An 18995-nucleotide genomic window follows, 5' to 3' on the forward strand; every position below is an offset into this window, starting at 1 on the left:
CCCCCCGAAGAAGCATCATGAAAGCTGAGAAATAAAACGGAATGTTACACAAAATTGGCCGGTGGCAGGTTCACACCCAGCTTTATTCTGATGGCTGCTGGTGATATGTAAAATGGGATGATAGGAAAAGAGATGCAAGCTTTAAGAAGATGGTAGTAGCACTGTGAGGTTTAATTTAGGATATACACAATCGGCGTGGCAGCAACGAAATGGAGGAGTCGGGGTACCAAGTTTATTTGTTGTACATTAAAAATAAAATACGATAACCAAGCAACTAAAGGTTACGTCTATGGCAAGGGCTGCCCCGCTGGCAAGTAAGGGATCTGTAATGGCTCCACTGGCGGCACCAGGCACAGCATAAACAGACACAGAAGCAAGGAGCACCGCGGCACCCCGCTCCGAGGCGGGCCGGGCGGCGGGGCGGACCGGCGCTAGCCCGGCCGGGCCGTCAGGGCTCAGCGGAGGCGCGGCGGCCCCGCCCGCAGGCGGGGCGGGCGGAGGAAGTGGCCCGGGGAGGCCGGAAGCGGCGCTGACGAGGGGCTGGCGGAGCGGGGCGCTGGCCGGTGAGCGGGGTCGTGGGGAGGCCCGGCGGGAGGCGGCGCGTCCGGGGCGGTGAGGGCAGGTTTTCCCGGTGAAACTGGGGCGCGTCGGGCAGAAGCAGCGGCGGCTTCTCAGAGGAGAGAGTCGGTGCGGCCGGGTCGCTGAGGACTAAGGGAGGCGGCCTGCGGCAGTGGGTAGTTCACCGGGATGGGGGTGCGGGTGTTTCTGAGCCCGGTGGGGAGAGAAATGCCACCCCTGCAAGGCACAGGTAGGGAGAGGGGGGTGTTGTGAGGTGAGGGATTTGACCAAGACTTTGGGTTTGGCACACTGACAGCCCTGAGGTGTAGGGGTGGTATTTTTCGGCAGTAGGAGTTGGGGCTTGGTCTCCTACACCCTGTTCTAAGGAGCCCAGGGTCCCGCGCGCCTTGTTTTGCTCCTGAAGCGATGCTGGCTTGCAAACTACCTGTTTTACCATCTCTTTTACTCCCAGCTTTGCTGCTTGTCTACTTTTTGGAAGACTTAATCTGTTCGTCAAGCCGGCTAACCCTTCTCTGTGGCTTACTGATGCCGGCTAGTAAAAACTAGCTCCAGGCTTCCATATCCTTTGGGATGTGTAATTGAGCATGCTACTTCAACACAAAAGATGCAACCTTAAGGCCTTTTCAGACACAGAGCACTTGACCGAGCTGCTGCAGTAGCGAGATCTGTGCCACCATGGCTAGAAGAGGGATTTAACCCTTGCAAAAAGAAGAAGTGAGTGTTAGCCCAGGAAGTGGCAGTTGTCCTGCATTGGGTCCTCCCAGGTAACTCCAAAGTAAGTGTCTAACTCGGTTAATGTTACAAAGGCTATAGCATATTACAGTCCAGTGATGTGTTGGTAGCAGTATTTATGTCTGGTATTAATTGTTTATTGTCATTTTGAGTAGGCATTGCCAATGGATGAACTGGTGCATGACTTGGCCTCAGCTTTAGAGCAGACTTCAGAACAAAACAAACTGGATGAGCTATGGGAAGAGATGGCCCTAAGCCCACGGCAGCAGCGGCGTCAGCTTCGCAAGAGACGAGGTCGTAAACGACGCTCAGACTTCACACATCAGGCAGAGCATGCCTGCTGTTACAGCGAGGCCTCAGAGTCGAGCTTGGACGAAGCTGTCAAGGATTGCCGTGAGGTGCTGACGGGTAATTTCAGTGACTCTGATGACATGGCAGTGGTCAAACGACATGCTGCTCTTAGTGCCACCCTGAGGAGCAAGCAACACTTGTGGCATGAGTCAGACTCCTTTACAGAGAATGCACCTTGTCGACCTCTCAGGCGTCGACGGAAAGTCAAACGCGTGACATCAGAGGTGGCTGCCAGTCTCCAGCAAAAGCTCAGGGTGTCAGAGTGGAACTACGAGAGGGGCTGCAGGTTCAAGTCAGCCAAGAAACAGCGTCTTTCACGCTGGAAAGAGAATGCCCCTTGGACATCTTCCAGTCATGGCCTTTGCGAGTCAGGAGAGAACAGGCCCTTCCTCAGCAAAGGAGGAAGGAAGGAGCGGATGGAGTGTGAAGCTGATGATCAGAAACAGGGCTCAGATGAAAACATGTCGGAATGGTGAGATCTCGGTTTCTTCCCTGTGCTAATCAGATGGCTGCCTTGCTTGCAGCTGCTTGTAAATGCTGTGCCGTGCTTTTTGAAGTTCTTAAAATTATTCAGTGCTGCTCTCTTTTTGAAGATGAGAAATATCTCAGCTGCTTCTAAACTGTAGATTTTTTCCAAGTCTTTTCTGTCAGTACCGTATGATGACCCAGAACGCTTCCTTGAAAAGTTGGCAAGCTGGTAGGTTTCTGGCTCCTGTTACACAAGGAGTCCTCTGAAATGTCTGTGGCCTTGCAGCTACAACGTGGCATGCTTATGGCCTATGGTTTGGAGAGTAAACCCACAGCTGGCACTTGTGTTGCGTGAGTGATACGAACTGATCTCAGTTTTTTGTTTTCAGCATTTAGTATAAGTAGTAATAGACAGCAGATCAGGTCTCCCATCATTACTGCTAGTCCTCTGTGCAGGTACTTTGTGAACTTCAGTCTGACCTTGCTTGCAGTTATACATCTCTGCTCTTGATGTGATCCTGAAAGCCTAGCTATGGGGGGAATGTGGTGAGATGATGAAGAGGTTGAGGGGAACTTATGTTACCTGCAGTATAAGCCTGCACAAACAGTGGAGTGTGATGTTTTGGTGTCCAGTTTTGGAGAACTTTGATGAATTTGTGGCAGAATTGCATAAAAGGGATTAAAATGAGGTCTAACTCTTTGATACAGTATGATTGTTCATATGTTTAGTTTCATCTAAGTGTTGTGACAGTCTAGCTCCTGCAGTTTGTCAGAGTGGACAGGTGGCACTTCACTTTTATGGCTTTGTGGATGATAGCTGGAAGTGCAAAATTCTCAGTGGTGTTTCCTGGGACACTGTGAAAAGCTTAGGTTATAGTAAGTCCTCACTGTCCTGGGTCCATGGAACCACTATGGCATTTTTACTGTGTCAGTTGTGATTTGTAGCATGCAACTGTTACAGTGTGGTCAGTTTTTTCTTTTAAGAGTGGCTGTTGTTGGTAAAAGGTGGGTGGGAAGTGGGGCTTTACAAGAAACTTGTGGATAGAAACTTTTTGTTACTAGTTGTTAAAGCAGTTTTATCTTCTCAGAGCTGTTTGCTAATAGTCCAGGAAAAGAAGTGTGCTAAGTAGCTCCTGAATGTTGCATGTCAGTGGTGATGGACTGAGAGATACCCTTACTAGATGTGGCAGTGATGGACAGTGTTCCTTGAGTTGTTTTTTTAACACCGGTCAGAGCCTGTTCCATCAAGTCAAACTTGAACTTAAACCAACAGGCTTTCATCCAGCCTTTGTTTGTGCCAGCCTTGGAAAGAGTAAATAAAGAGCTGTGTCCAGACAGTTACTTCAGGACCATGCTGGGAGATGGCTTTGTTCTGTCTCAGTTGTCCCTTGCTCTCAGACTAATTATTGTGCAAGTATATGCATCAAATGACACTTACCATCTGCTGCCAAGTCCTTGGGATTCTCTCTGGAAAGCTAGCACTTGGAATATTTGACCTCTGCAACACCACATGTGTGATCTGTGCTATGACTCATTAGGGAGGGCCTCCGTTGGAGGGAGGGATACATACAGCCCTCTTCACTGCAGAGTATTCCTCGCAGCAGTGGAGGATCATGCTTTAGTCTCTGCTGCTCTAAATATAGCACTTTGCTGCTAGCAGCACAGTGAAACTGTGTTTGCCGCACTCCCACTGTGTTCTAGCTGTATTTTCTGGTACAGTAAGAGAAGTACTTTGCACAGATGTATGACAAGGGCATATCCTGAGAAAGGGAGAAGAAAATTGGATATCTAGGAGAGCAAATGGTATGGAGAGCTGATGGGAAGAAAGGTGACTGATTCTGTTTGTGGGACTTGGAAGCAATCTGTGGTGATCTGGTGATTTACAAAACTTTCATAATGAACTGGTTCCACTACTGTTCACTCCTCTAGCAGTAGGGAATGTCACAAAATGAAATGGGTTTTCAAGCAAACTAAGTTGTATATTCAGAATGGATTTTTTTTTAACCGTCTTTTTCTTCCCCTCCACTGACACTTGCTTTGATTTGTTATGCAGGAATGAATCTGTAAATGCCGAAATATCCAGTATTTTCTCTACTTTCTAGAAGGCTTCTTGTCCTAAGTAAGGTCAAAAACCTACTGTATTCAGCTGATAAACTCCCATTCACTGAGAAAATCTTGGATATGGATTCTTAATGAGGAGATAGTTTTTTTTTATAGTTTGTTTGTGGGACTATGCCCAGTTTTTTCCTGGAGGAAGATGAGCTGCAGTATTGTGATTCAAAGTGTGCATGAAGTGAAATCTTTGAAATCGTTTGCCAAACATGGCAAAAGGTGAACATAAATTGAGAGAAGGATGGATATGCAGCAACATGAATGATGATGATTCTTAAATGGGTAATTATGTGACCCAATGCCTGATCTATAAATAATTGTGGAAACAACAGAGGAAACACATGGTTTTAGTTAAAGCAGTCATTTGTGTATTTGTACAAGGGTGACAATTAACTGCTAAGACTGTTAGAAGTAACATGCCTTTCTGTCCCTAAATGTTTTGAGATTCCCTGCAGCCATAATAAAACAAAGGCAAATTATATATTGAGTGCTGAAGTTCTTTCTCTTGTTGGTCTAAGCTGAATACTTCCAGAATGGTCTGGGTTTGGTTTGTGGGCAGAAAAACCATAGTACAAGAGCTGTCTAAAATATCACTTTGAGTGGTGTGTTTACTTGTGAAAGATACGCAGTTGGTCTCACCTGTTTTCAAGTACCAAAACTCTTAATGTGTCTTTTTCAAACCTGGAATTCTACTGACCCACCAATGCCATGAGATTTCACTGGCTTAATGGTGATGTGTTTGTTGTGGTTTAACCCAGATAGGCAGCTCAGCTCCACACAGCTGCCTGCTCACTCCCATGCAGGGATGAGGGAGGAAAATGGAGGAATAAAAGTAAGAAAGCTCTAAGCTTGAGGTAAAGTTGGTTTAGTAGGTAAAGCAAAAGCTATGTGTGCAAGCAAAGCAAAGCAAAATAAAAATTCAGTACTTCCTATCAGCAGGCAGATGTTCAGCCATCTCCAGGAATGCAGAATTCCATCATTTTTAACATTATTTGGGAAGACAAACACCACAACTCCAAATGTCCCTGGCTTCGTGCTTCTTTTTCCCAGCTTTTATTGATAAGCATGGCATTATATGATGAAGGATATCACTGTGGTCAGTCAGGGTCAGCTGTCCAGCTGTGTACCCTCCCAGCTTCTTGTGCACCCCCAGCCTGCTCACTGGCAGGGCAGTGTGAGCAACAGAGACAGCCTTGGCACTGTGTAAGTGCTGCTCAGCAATAACTAAAACATCCCTGTGTTATCAACACTGATCACAAATCCAAAACATAGAACCATACTACTGTGAGAAAAATACTGCTACTGTGAGAAAAATTTAACTCTATGCCAGCCAAAACCAGTACAATATTCTGGCCTGAGAATGTGACCATCACTCAACCTGAGTGTGCACTTAAGTTACTTTACCCTTTGGAAGGGAGCTGCTTCAATGACAGCCTGCAGTTGCATTCATGAGTCTGCCTAAGCTGATGAATTGGAGGCCAATCTCTCCATAAAAAAAAAAAAAAAAAAAAAAAAAAAAATCCCCTCTCTTGGAAGGCAAATGACAAAGACAGAGTGTTCAGCTTCCCCTCCTTCTCCAGCCCAGCCTGACCTTCTGCAGCCCCTCGGTGCCTCTTGTTTTCTTATTTTTATAGAAAATCAATATCCCTCCTGACACAAACAATAGCTCAGGCAAAAGAATAAATGGGGGAAACCTGAGATCTCTGTCCATCACCTCTCACTTTAACTCCCCGAAACTATTTAATTATAAGCATGCTTTGCTCCAGGTGTTTGCGACAGTGAAATTGCTAAATGAGGACCATTTTAACCAAAGATTGGGTGATCAATAACACTCTATAGCAGTAGCTTGTCGGATCAATAGCATTCATTATTTCATGGTTAAGGTAAGTAGCCTCCTTTGCAAGTGGAGGTCATTAATCAGTGCTTACTGGACCTGCAGAAAGGCCTGCATAGGAGTCTAGTTTGTGTTCAGCCCTGCAGTGTAAAAGGGGTGGTGAAGAGGGTGAGATCCCTGGTCTGGTGGAGCACTGGAGTGATGCATATCTATAAGGAACTAAAGAGCATCTCAACAGCCTGCTTAAATTACTATTTATATGACCTGGAATCTCGTCAATGCTTTTTTCTTTCTCGGGCCCCTTTCCTCTGAGGATGCTAAAACCCTTATGAAGCAGTTACTTGGTCCTTGCATCTGCAGCTTGTGAGGATTGTTTATCCACACTATCAAAAGGGAAAGCAGGCACACTAAGAGATCGGCCCAGGGTCAAAGAGTGAGTTGTTAGGAGAGCTTGGGATGAAACGATTAATTCATGGTTCTCAGTCCTTGGCCTTAATTGCTGTGGTGTATATGTGGGAGGGTGAATGCATGGCCAAGCTTTATAATGGATTAATTTGGAATTTGATATTAACTTACATGCTGAAATGTGAGAATGATGTACGGATTGTTCATCCTCTAGACAGTGATGAAGATGCAGAGTTTTAGATATCCAGCATGATGAGTTGACTTGGCTGTACTTTAGAGTGCACTTTCTAAGAGCAATAATGTGCTCACAAAATAGGGTTTTATTCTGTGCCTGCAGTTCTTTGGAGTGACATAGATTGTGGTCCCTCATCATTCAGCCTTTTAAATCAAGGTGTTTCCAGTTGATACTGGTCTCTAGTATGATCCAATTTCTTTGGAAAAGAGGCGTCCAGAGATACTTTCAAACAACATTCCCTGACTGGAGCCTGATTCTAGTGCTGACTTACACCTGATGTTCGCATCTAGGTCTTAGTGCTCAGGGAGTAGACAGTAAGTAGTTTCTGCTTGTCGTAGTAATTTCTCAGCTAAATCGGAGGAAGTATTGCCTGAAGTGTCCAAGGGATGATTTCATGTCAGCATTAAAGCCTTCAGATGCTTGGGACTGACATGAGCATGTACTCCTACAAGTATTCATCTAGCTTTGCAGTCAATTAATGGCTTTCTACACATTAATTTCTAGCTTTATTCTTTTGTTCAAGAATTAAATTTCTAACTGCTTCAGCAGATGCAAAGCATGCTATAACAAGGTTGCATTCAGCAGCAGCAAGTCATACTGTGCTAAGGTATTTAGCTGGAGAGTTGTAAATGTCGCAGGTGCTCTTTACTCCATATAAAATAGAAGTTGCTGGGGGGCTGTGTGTGTGACAGTGTAACATTTTTGAGGGAAAGGAATCTGAAGTAGAAAACTTCAGAGGGTTTTCAGTAGCTGTTAAGTGACCCAAGGACAGAGTTTTTAACTGCTCTTAATTTCCTGGTGAGTATTCCAGATGATGTCAGAGTTAGGCTATTAATTCTAGTACCCGAGGCAAATGCCATTTTATTAATTACTTCTTGATAACTTAGAACTAAACTAGATACAGGATTCTACTCTTTTTCAAGTAATGCAGCATTGGTAGGTTTTAGTAGAAAGCAGTTATGTTCCAGAGCCAGTCATATATCTGAAATGCAATTTTTGTGAGACATGTAAAGCACTTTGGTCTTGGAGAAGCTAGTAAACTGTAGTAGAGTGGTTTTTGTTTTGTGCCTGTTGCAATTGTAACCATGTTTTTTTTCTCTGTTTTTGTTCCAGTGAAACCAGCAGTGTATGCAGCAGCAGTGATACTGGCCTGTTCACCAATGATGAAGGCCGTCAAGGTAACAAGTGTCCTGTGATTTTCCTCATGTGCTGCTGGGGAGTTTCTTACTTTCTTTACAAATGTAAAGAAGATCTACATTTCTTTGACATGCAAGAGCACAGAGAGGGTGAGAAAAAACAGTGGGAGGGAGTGGCTAGAAGTTAAGAAATGAGATGAGGGCTACAAATGTATGATTTTCATAACACTACACTTTTCCTGCTGAAATACTTTGTGTATCAGATCCATAATATTTGCAATATAAGAAGCTATTACTGTGGAAAGGCACAGACATACAAGAGGAATTTGAGAGCTCTTCAAAGGAAAAAGCACAGCTTATGATTTGTTTCTATAGGTGTTTTAGGTGTTGCCTACATACCATTAGTGCCTGAATCTGCTACTTGTTTTCTCTATGGGCAGGAAGAGAAGATGGGGAAAAAAGTTACTTAATACTGAAAAGTCACCTAATAGACTGTGCTAGGAAGATGATGGTAATACATGATAGGTTTTATGTCTTTAAATATGTGTTCCTCCCTTGCTCGTGTGTGCATTAATTGATCATGGTATTTTCAATGTCTGTTGAAGAAATGGTTTCTTAGGAGTTTTGAGTGTGAAGTGCCATCTGGTTTTATTTATCAACCAACAGAACAGTGTCCAGTTGATGGGGGATACAGCAGAAGTAAGTGTGAAATGTGTTCTAGGAGGCGCATAGGCATTGAGAACTACTGTATTTGGAGCATGTGGAATGTCACCCTGGAGACCTGCAATTCTGTGCACTCTGATTCTGTCACATTTCACAAGCTAAAATTTGGATGAGATCTCTTCTGGGAATATGGGTGCTAAAGGAAGTAGCATCAGTAGCTCAGTAATATATGCTGCTTCCACCAGCTTGTTACTGGCCCAGGTACCTGTGTGAGGCAACACGATGATAGCAAACATCCTTATGTGTTTTCTGATCATATTTTAGGCTGTAGGACCAATCTGTTGTGATCTTAGGTGAGTATAATACTTTCCTTAAGAGTAGGGATTTCAAATATCAGCTTTGACCTTTGCTGAAAAATAACTGTTTCCAGACTCCGGTTCTTCAAAGGCAACAGAAAAGTAGAATCTTTTGCTCTCTCTTTTTACTGATGACTGTTCAGGGGAGCTGAAATTAGCAAGCTCTTGTATATCAGATGACGAAGCAGAGTGGTGACTGAAGTGTTTTACTTCATCACCTGACACAAGTTTGATGGAGACTGGGTAGTGTATATATATATACTTGTCTATATGCTTGCCCTATATACTTGCCCTGATTTTATACCCTGTTTTAGACATTAATTTTTGGCTGCAACTAGAAGTAGGATGCTCAATATACAGGAACATGTAGAAATATGACTTAGATAAATCAATAAAGTCCAATTACAGCCTTCCCTGTCTAGGTACTAGAAAAGGTTTGACATCCTCGTTGTCAGGTCTCTCTCTGTTCAAACAGTTTATACTGTGATAGCTTTCTGGCCAAGATGTTTTAGCTTACAGTTATGTTAAAAGGGTTAAAAATATTGTTGCACTTTCAGACTATAAAAAATATCTCCTTTTCCCTTTTTTCTGTCTTGACAATTCCTAGTCATAGAGAAAATAAAAAACCAACTCTCTGTGTCAGTGAGACAGAGAGAGCACAATTTTTTTTTTTTGTCACAGATCATCACCTTAGAAATAGTTTTCCAGCACAATTCCAAGCTGAATAATGGGAAATTTAAAATGGCAGCATTCTTAAATAAATGTAGTTTTTTTCCCTTCTTCTTTTGCGATTACATCATGTAATATTTTTGCTGTTGCTAATTAAATAAATCATCTTTGCAGTTGCGCATACCAGCACACTTCTGTGAGCAGAGAATGATCCTAGTTCATAATTTAATTGTAAGGTGGGGTTTTTTTGGTTTTATATTTGTTACACGCATTGGGATCTCTCACAGTGAAAATTAATGGAGTGTTCGCGTATGATGCTGATTGTTAAAGTTTGTCTTGTGAAAATAGTGATTTGAGGTTTGACAGGGCACTATGCTCATAGACCCAAATTTCTAGGAATAATTTTGCACAAATTATGATCTCTTAGAAGAACTATCCAACATTACTTACTTTTAATTTACTATGAAGTGGAGATGGGATGTTTATATTTTAAGATGTAACTGTTAGGTTAACTTGATACATGACAGAAAAAACAATGTCAGAGCTTTGGGATAAAGTGTTCTGGCTGTCCTACCTGTTGCTGATTGGAGCTGCTTTTATGTGTTGCTCCTTCAGTTATGTGCAAGATTGCAGCATTCTCACTAGATGAGTTTTTTGCTTTCTTGTACCTTTTTTTTTTTTTCTTTTTTTTTTTTTTTTACCTAGCAAGATGTGTGGGTAGGCATAATGGACTTTGGTCAGGAATAATGTAACTCAGTGAGGAAAGGAGAGTAATTGGGGATGCTTGAGTTAAGGCTTAATGGTAGGCAAATGAGAGTTTTCCCTAGGGTAGGTGTGTTAGTTTTTTAAGGTAAGATGAAGAACTTGCAATTACATGGGACTGTTTGTGAGTTGGGCCACTGAAATGCTATGTGTGTCAGGTTCCTTGCCCTCCTCCTACTTTTTTTTCATATGCTGCTCATGTGCTACTGCTCTCAGGGAATTTCTGGCCAGACAGATTTACTATAAACAGTGTCTGATGCAGTTCAGTTTTAGACTGCAACTGCATTAACTGCAGTGACCCAGCTCCATGGAGACTTTGGTCATGACTTCTGTTGCTGCTGCTTTAGTTTTGCAGAACATTTGTAGTTCTGAGAGATTCTAAGAAATTTTGATTGAGAGCAACTCACAGCATGGTCACCCAGAGTGACCATTTCTCGTAGTTATGTGTTTTTTGTCTTAGCTGCTGTCTTAGGAGACTAGGGGTCTTTCTCATCAGTATGTTTCTTTTGCTTACTCTGTGAGCCTGGTCTTCCCCTCTTGTGAAGTCTCTCCTGTGACAGCCTATAACATGTGCCAAATGGTTGGCCTCTACTGGTGTCGCAGTAATTACTTCAGAGAAAGAGTTCTGCATAAGACATCACACAACATTGAACTAAGGTTGATGAGATGCAGCAGCAACAGAGTGCTAAACCTGCCCTAGGCAGGTCTATAAAGATGCTTTGTTCTACAGGGAAATTCTGTAGACTGATGAGTTGGATAGTTTAAAGCATTTAGTGAGGCCCCATAGTTACTGAGGATCATTGAAACAGAATACAAATATATGGCTCTTCAAGAAGGAATTCCTAATGAGACTTCAGCTGTTTCACATTCAGATATGCCTACTTGTATTTTGAGGGACTGTCAGAGGAGATAGTGATGTTATTTGTGGCTAATTCCATCCTGTTTCTTTAGGAGATGATGAGCAAAGTGATTGGTTTTATGAAGGAGAATGCGTTCCAGGATTCACTGTCCCCAACCTTCTTCCCAAGTGGGGAGGTGATCACCGATCTGAAGTGGAGAGGATTGACTCAGGCCTGGACAAGCTCTCTGTTTCCACCTTCCTTTTGCCCTCACGGCCGGCTCAGAGAGGTGAGGTCCATATGTGTTTGAGAACTTTTGATGTGATGGCAAGGGTAGATTCTGTTTGTAGTTGTTGCATTTAAACTGGTATTGGTGATCTGTTTTGGTTTTTTTTTTAAGATCCAGTTAAGAAAAAGCTGCACTATTGGAGAGTTTCCTGAAATAGTCATACCAGCTGCCTGCTGGCAGTCTTCCTTTTTCTAAAAGTAAAGATTTTATTTGATTTGTGAAAAAATTGGCATATCTACATCTTCAAGACTGAAAAACGAGACGGAGGATCTGATTTGATTACTGAACTAAGGGGTTTTCCTGGTGGTTTTGTCAGGAAGAATCTTCTATGTTCATTGCTCAGTTTTTCTGCATTTGGTTTTCAGGATTTCATGCTCGCCTGAATCGCCTTCCAGGAGCTGCTGCCCGTTGTCTCCGTAAAGGTCGGAGGAGACTGGTTGGCAAGGTATGCCCTTTTGGAAGATGGTAATTTTGTATTTGAGATTCTGATCAGTCCTGAAGTACTATTCTAAGATACCATGTAAATCGTTTTCTGTGGAAAGTGGTTCTGTATATTTTTTGTGTCATGTATTGTTTGATTTGTTTAACTGCTTTGACTGTCAGAAGATGATTGAGAGACTAAGTGGATTTTAAGGCGCGTTTGGAGTGGCAAAGACAGCTGATCAGCGCTAAAAGCAGTATGAAAGGAGGCCTGAAGAAGAATGACAGGGAGCATAAATATCAAGAAGATTTAGACAGAATGTAGGGGAAAATGATGATGGCATGAGACTTGTGCATGCTCATCTGAGGCTGCAAGGGCAGAGAGGTGGCTCAAAGGTGAAGGAAGGCCAAATTTTATATAGGGAAGAAGACTGATATGAATGGCAGCAAAGGAAGGTGGTTTTAGCAGTTGCATTTTTAGTGGGAAGACAGGAGAATAAAAAGGTATATGCAGTAAATGCAGACGAAGCTGACAAAAGCCATGGACTAGTTTTATTACATGTAGGGCAAACACCAAACAAAATATTAGTCCTTTTTCTAAAAGAACAAACAATACTTTGCAGATGTCTGTCTAAAAGTGAGGGATACATCTGGTTGGGTCTGCATTATGGAGTGGTGAGTGCTGCTGTTTGTTGTAAAAGATGATTCTGAGAAGGAAGGTGGTGGCTGTGCTTGGCTTTTTTTTTGTTGTGATGTGCTCTGTGCTTTTGAAAACATTGGCATAAGTTCTGAGTTGGCTGGCTGTAGTCTGCTATAGCAAGGTGTCTTAGAGGGGCTTGGAGTCCAGAGGAGTGCGACAGCTGCCTTCTGTTCAGTCATACTTGAAAGATCTTTGTTGCCCCTTCTTTCTTCCACTCACCTTGCTTAATTGTAACTGGCATTCAAAATATGAATCCTCAGCTGGCAGGAAACTGACTTTAGGAAGGGTTCCTCAGGCCACCTGCAAGTGACTGGGCCTGGCGGCACACCTCTAATGATCCAAATGAGAAGGATAATATTTACTTGTTTAATTCATCTTCATCACCTTAAAGGGATCTTTGTCATTTGCAGCGGAGGTCACTGCTCCCCCTTCCCCATCTCTCTCGAAATTGTAATCATAAATAATGAGTTTCATTCAGAGCTCCCCGCTAGCGAGCTGCTAATTACCAAAAGTACGGCTTGTAATTTACACAGTAATAAACCGTAAATTTAAACATTATGGCACTTTAAGTTAATAATTTTCCTGCTGTAACAAATAGCCCATCTTTCACCCCTGCTGCTACAACTGCCCCCAAACTTTGAGTGTTTTGCCCATGTACCTGGCACAAAAGAACCTTACCTGTGAAAGACTTTTGCCCTCATCTTCAGCCCCTTGCTGAAAAGTATACTTCTTTCTTGGAGGCAGTTGCTATGCAGATGTGAACAACTGGTGCTTCAGGCTATGTGTGTGTGTGTATGCCAGCATAAAGCACATACACAGGGCAGCGTCTTGCAGGAAGTAACCTGCTCCCAGAGCAAGTCCTTTCTCCTAGGACCTACCTTTTCTTGAGTTGCTAGAGGTTCTGCTGCTGAATTGCTGCTTTCAGAAAGGGCAAAAGCATCGTGCTTTCACTCCCTATTTTATTCATTGGTGGTTGGTGAATCCCCACTGTTAGTGGAACGGTATAGTGTCCTATCTTAGCCGGTTTCGGGCCCACTGACCCCAGTAAGGTGGAAAGAAGCACTTCGTAGCCATTTCCTGGGCTCTCATGCATCCTTGTGCTGCCTGCTTTGTACTAGTCCAGTCCCTGGCGTATTCCTCTGTAAGCAATTATCATGAATAAAAATAAAAACCAAACCTCATAAATAAAATTGAATTATTTTCTGCCATTCTTATTAGTTAAATCATCTCAGGTGAAGTTCTAAAAGGAAGGAGTGAACATGTTTAGCTGAGAGTGGGCTGGTAAGGAAAGGATGTGATCCAGGGGAGTAAGATTTGTTCTTACTGGCAGCAGCAAGCTATTCTTTGCTCACTGTGTGAGAGTTTGCAACCTTTTACCTGTCTTTGTGTTTCAGGAGACCTCCATGAGCACTCTGGGCACCGAGAGGCTAGGTCATATTGTTAGTGATCCGCGCCAGAAAGAGTAAGGCCCTTAACAACTGTTGTATAGAACTCTGGGAGGGGAGGAAGAACTATAGGGTCCTCTTCCATTCTGGGGCTGAAGGACACGAAGAGCTGGGTGGACACTTAAGCATAACCTGTGGAATGGGAGACAGGATTCTACTGATGGCTTCTCTGTTTTCTTACTCAAAATTGCTGACTTCCCCTTTGTTTTATTTGTATGTTTATATAAGGCTGCCCCAGTGTGTGGACACTACTCATATGACCCTTTTTTTTGCCGTCAGCTTTTTCTTTCCTCCTCCCTTATAATGTGCCATTGCAGTTACTGCAGATCTTTTGGACATTAAGAGAGGACTGAGCCCCATACGTTCATTTTTAAAAATGCTGCTTTGTGGAGCCACACTATGGGTGCATACCTAGACTGCAGAAATGATGCTGACAAGGCAGCTGTGAAATTACTTTTTCTTTCCTTGATGTTCTGTCTCTTTCCCCAGTTAGCGTATTTAAATTGTAGTCAGCACTGTAAATAGTCATGGTGCCTATCCTTTGGCATCTCCCTAATGCTGTTCTGGGGAATGGGTAGGTAAGGATGGCACATCTTGACTGTAGCGCAGTGGGACCAGCCTTCACCAGCTGTTGATACCTTATTTTCTTCCTTGGATCTGAAATTTGTTGTTTTTAATATGACTCCTGATGATGTTTAATCTTTTTCCTTCTCCCTCTATCTTTGTTCTTCCCTTCCCCTTATCTTCTTACCCCCAACCCTCCTTTTTTTCCCCCCATGTTCCTTCCTTGGCATTGCTCCCACCTGTCCTTTCGACTCTGCCTCCTTCCAGTTTTTGGTTACCATCCATGGGGAAGAGAGATCGCAACCAGGTAAGGTGACTCTGCTCTTCCTTTTTATTTTCTTGGTTTCCTTCTCTCTAGAAAGAACACAATGCTGGCTTCTGATTTCCCACACACTGTGGCCTGTGCACATGAGGTAAGGCAGTCCTGTCCTCATTTTGTTACCTGATGTCTTCTGGGCTTTGAACACAACCCATTTCTCAGGCATTATATTGTCTATTTAAACTGAATATCTCAGGAACTCCTTTTATTTATCTCCCTGTTTCAGGTTAGTGTAGGCCTTCTTTTCTGACAGTGAGTGTGAGGGAAAATACCTCTTGACAGGAGGAGCTTTGGCCTCTCAAAATTCCATAAGAATTGGAACATTTTTCGCTTTTTAAATGCTTTGTTTTGCCTTGTTTGGCTCAGGCTTCTACCTGATAGTCACATCCACAGAGAAGGGAAAAATTGGTGAGCTTAAATGATGTAGTTAAATAGCAGCTGTAACAAGAAAATGTAAGAGGTGATAAGCAAGAGAAATAGGCATTCTTGTAACTGAAATTCTTGTGTGTGCACTTTTATATTCTCCAGTAAGTCTTTCTTAGTTTCAGTGTTAGAGGGTTTTTTTACTTAAGATATAAAAGCTCAGGTTCTTAGTAGCAAAGAGCAAAAAACAACAATCTTCCATTTGAGCAGTCATATTGTAACAGTGTTCCTGGCTGTACACACTCCTTTATATTCCTATGCGAGTTGTTTTATGGTTGATGAGCAGTAGGACTGAAATTTGGTTTACCTTTCAGGTGACTAAAAATATGTGTATGGCAAGAAATAATTTTCAAGCCTTTGTGCAATTGTGTATTTTCCATTAACGAGAACATTTTAAGATTGCTTTTATATTGCTAAAGATAAGAGTAACTACGTAATCTTTAAAATGACCAAAAGTAAATAACTTTTGTTTTTCTTAAATGGGCTTGAATCAGCCATTCTAGTAACAGAGGGTTCCTGGTGATTCTCCCTACTGTGCAGTTGCAGTGTTACTTCACTGACAGTAAATGAGCAGTCTCACTTAAGGAGGAGCTCCCTGATAGCAGCAGCTTTGTGGTGCATCTTCTTTCTCAGAAAGATGGAGGGTAAAGGGCTAGTACTGAGTTCTGAAGTTGCAGATAGCTTGTATGATGAGTCATGCTACAGGTGTGGATTGTTCCTTTGTCCTTATTTAAAAATGCATCAGTAGTCCTAGTAATACAAGAAAAGTGTTGTGCAGGTTGGTGTAGTACTCTGCAAAACATGGAGAAATTCATTTCCTGCTTGAGGTGTGAATTATAAATAAAGACAAAATGCCGAATGGAAGTATAAAGGAGGTGCCCCAGAGAGACTACCAGTCTAAAGCTTTTACTTATATATTGAGCAAAGTTTGTTCCATGCATTGCTTGACCAGATTATTCCATTTCTGTCCTGACCATTAAAAATCCCGACCACTGCATTTTCTACAGCAAGCTATCTTGCACAGGTTTGATGCCCTCAGGATTTGTCTAGTGTATGTCTAACAGAGGATCTTAGATTAGCCTGACCATGCATCGTTTCAAAAATTTGTCTTAAGCAGTTTGCAAAGACAGTTTGTGAGGTTGGTTGGGAGTGGAAGGAGCAACTCACTTGCCATGGAATTAATTGGGAACTCATTGTGAACTTTAACTGGTGGATCTGAATCTGCTAGAGGGCTGTTTCAGTGATATACACAACCCTTGGGAATATGGGAGCTGCTCTGTGGAAAGTTCTGTGCTTGCACAATTCGTAACAGTGACTTTTTCCTCTACAAAGTGAGAGTCTGTTCTCATCGAGTCTCAACCCTTGAGGTGCCAGAAAGGTCTCCTTATGCTGTATGAACAGCTAAAAAATAGATCTGAGGAGCTTTATCTGGACACTATTTCTTTTAATGCTTTGCTTAAATAAAATCTCTTGACTTTCCAGTTCAATCCATTATCTCCTCTGTACTCTCTGGATGTGCTTGCTGATGCTTCCCACCGAAGATGCTCGCCAGCACACTGCACTGCCAGGTAACTCCCTTGCTTTGCTCTGTTGGGGTTGTCTCACTTCCCTCTCCTGGATATCTTCAGTAGTACTGTGTGATCTGAGCAGTACTCATGGACCTGTAGGTTAATGCACTGTTCTCTGGGAAGCCCATGTTCAAACTCAGCACAAAACGTAGCAACGCAGTTTATTTGAGAGTGACAATAAACTGAGCACTTACAGTATATGAAACAGTGTATGACAGGCAGAGCTGTTCCTTTAGAAATAACTGCAGTCTGTTCTGAAATGTGCAATGAGTTGCTGCAAGTCTGTTTTATGGGTCCAAATGGACATAGTATCATTGCCCACTATTAACATTGGAACAAGATGAGAGGGAAAGTGCTGACAAACTCATGTGGGTGACATGTTGAAGCATTTTGGTATCCTAGGTGTCTAAAATAGACCCTTTGAGCAGATTAAGAACTCACCTGAGGTGACCTGCAATGGCTTGATATCCCTCTATAGCAATAGCTGAAATTTAGATCTGGTCTGGCCAGATGTTGGGTATATTCGAGTCTGCATAGTTTGGGTTAATATACTATTCAGGCACCTTCTGCTGACTAATCCTAAATTAAATTCAAGTGTTGGCCTTAGAGGTGACTCCTGTTTCTGTGCTGCAGGTGACTGTCTAAAGGTAAGGTGCCCTTGAGCTCTTTCCTTGTGCAAGTAGACAAAGCCTTGCTTTGGACACAATTCTGCTTATGTGCTTGTACCAGGGACCCAATCTGAAAGAAATGTCTGGACTTTCAGCTTCATGGCTTTCTTTCCCTTGTTAATTAGCAAATAGAGCATGAAAAATGTACTAAGGTTGTATGTGTCTGAACGGAAGCTTGGCACCCACCCAGCAAAGCCTCTCTTCGCACTGGCTTCTGCAGGGAATTTCGCGATGTCGCACCATGACCTCATGCTGCTGTAGCCAGCATGTTAAAGCTGGAAAAGGGGAGGGAGGAAGAAATCAGCTCTTAAATGTTCAACTGGATGAGCATAAAAAGAATTCAGAAGATTGTGCATCAGCAAATTGATTCCTTTCTGTGCTTTTGCCCCACTCTGGGGATGTTTTCTGCCTCTGAAGCAAAAAGATTGAATGATCTCTTCATTTTCATCCAGGATAACCGTACTTGTGCCTCTAGTGTTTTTCTTGGTGCTTTATAGAAGTTTGTCTTCCAGGAAGGTGGGCTGGACAAATCCTGCTCACAAATTCAAACTGGGCAAAATCTCTACCTTTATGATGGTCAGTGAAGGCCCTTTCCAAGGCCAAGCTCTTTGCAAGGGATTTCTAAACCTGGAGAGATTGTGTTTGCTAGGTTTTTCTGGGTGCAATCTAACCAGTTAGTATATATGTTTGGTTCCCTCCTGTAATGAACAGGTGACTGGTGTCTTGACAAATGTAATCACTGATGAATTTTTACTGAGTTGACAGAGACATTGTACAATCCCAGATGCAGTTGTTGCCTGGAGTTTGAGAAAATAGTTCCTATTTTACTGTGAAATGTGCTCAAGAACCTTTATAGGAGAAAGAAATATGAAAAGAATGAATGTGTTTTGTAGCCCCATGTATGTGACAAGGGTTGAACTCTTTGGTACAAGGAGCTTCCTTTATGTAAAGATGTTGCTAAGGGCACAGAAGGAAATTGTTCCTTCAGATAAATGTTTTCTTGATAGTAATTGTTCTTTAGCTTTTACATATCAAGCATACGAGTTAGTAGTCCATTTTCTTACAGGAGGTTCAGGTGATCTCTGTAAGCTCAGATAAGCTATTGCCCCAGTTAACATCTCCTGCTTTTGCCATGTATGGAATCAATTTCAGTAGTTTGTGCTTTAGGAAGCTTCTAACAGCTTGCACCTCATCCTGAAGAAATTCAACTCAGAAATTTGCCAGAATGGGATGTGTGTGTGTGTGTGGGAAGCAAATCCTCTGAAATAATATGAAACATAATAGAAAAGAAGTGGTCTTGATATTGTGGCCATCCAGTTTCTTCAACCTGATGCCTGCTGTGCCACACAAAATCGCCTTTCTCTGCTTAGTTTCTGCTATCACTGAGTGTGTCCAGTGGAGTATAGTTACCAAGTGGAGTCTTTTCTCTGCTGTAGAACTGTTTTCTTAGTCTCAGTG

The 18995-nt window shown here is 42.6% G+C and overlaps 1 protein-coding gene across 10 annotated transcripts in view; it reads left to right on the forward strand.

Annotated features, from left to right (window-relative positions):
• The first annotated feature begins 494 nt into the window (after positions 1-494).
• Positions 495-18995, forward strand: part of GPATCH2L (G-patch domain containing 2 like) — a 42635-nt gene continuing 24134 nt past the window's right edge. For 2 of the 10 annotated variants that reach the window (XM_069017927.1, XM_069017935.1), the window contains exons 1-9: positions 495-563; positions 1031-1354; positions 1464-2134; positions 7830-7894; positions 11254-11430; positions 11796-11875; positions 13945-14012; positions 14918-14972; positions 16784-16869. In XM_069017927.1, the coding sequence (XP_068874028.1) occupies positions 1476-2134; positions 7830-7894; positions 11254-11430; positions 11796-11875; positions 13945-14012; positions 14918-14972; positions 16784-16869 (1190 nt within the window). In that variant the 5' untranslated portion in view covers positions 495-563; positions 1031-1354; positions 1464-1475. Of the gene's footprint in view, positions 564-612; positions 688-711; positions 809-1030; positions 1355-1463; positions 2135-7829; positions 7895-11253; positions 11431-11795; positions 11876-13944; positions 14013-14826; positions 14867-14917; positions 14973-16783; positions 16870-18995 lie in introns of those variants that run through there. The other 8 variants (XM_069017936.1, XM_069017937.1, XM_069017934.1 and 5 more) reach the window with 7 other exon arrangements.

The sequence above is a fragment of the Aphelocoma coerulescens genome, chromosome 5, assembly GCF_041296385.1.
Source record: "Aphelocoma coerulescens isolate FSJ_1873_10779 chromosome 5, UR_Acoe_1.0, whole genome shotgun sequence".
Taxonomy (NCBI): Eukaryota; Metazoa; Chordata; class Aves; order Passeriformes; family Corvidae; genus Aphelocoma; species Aphelocoma coerulescens.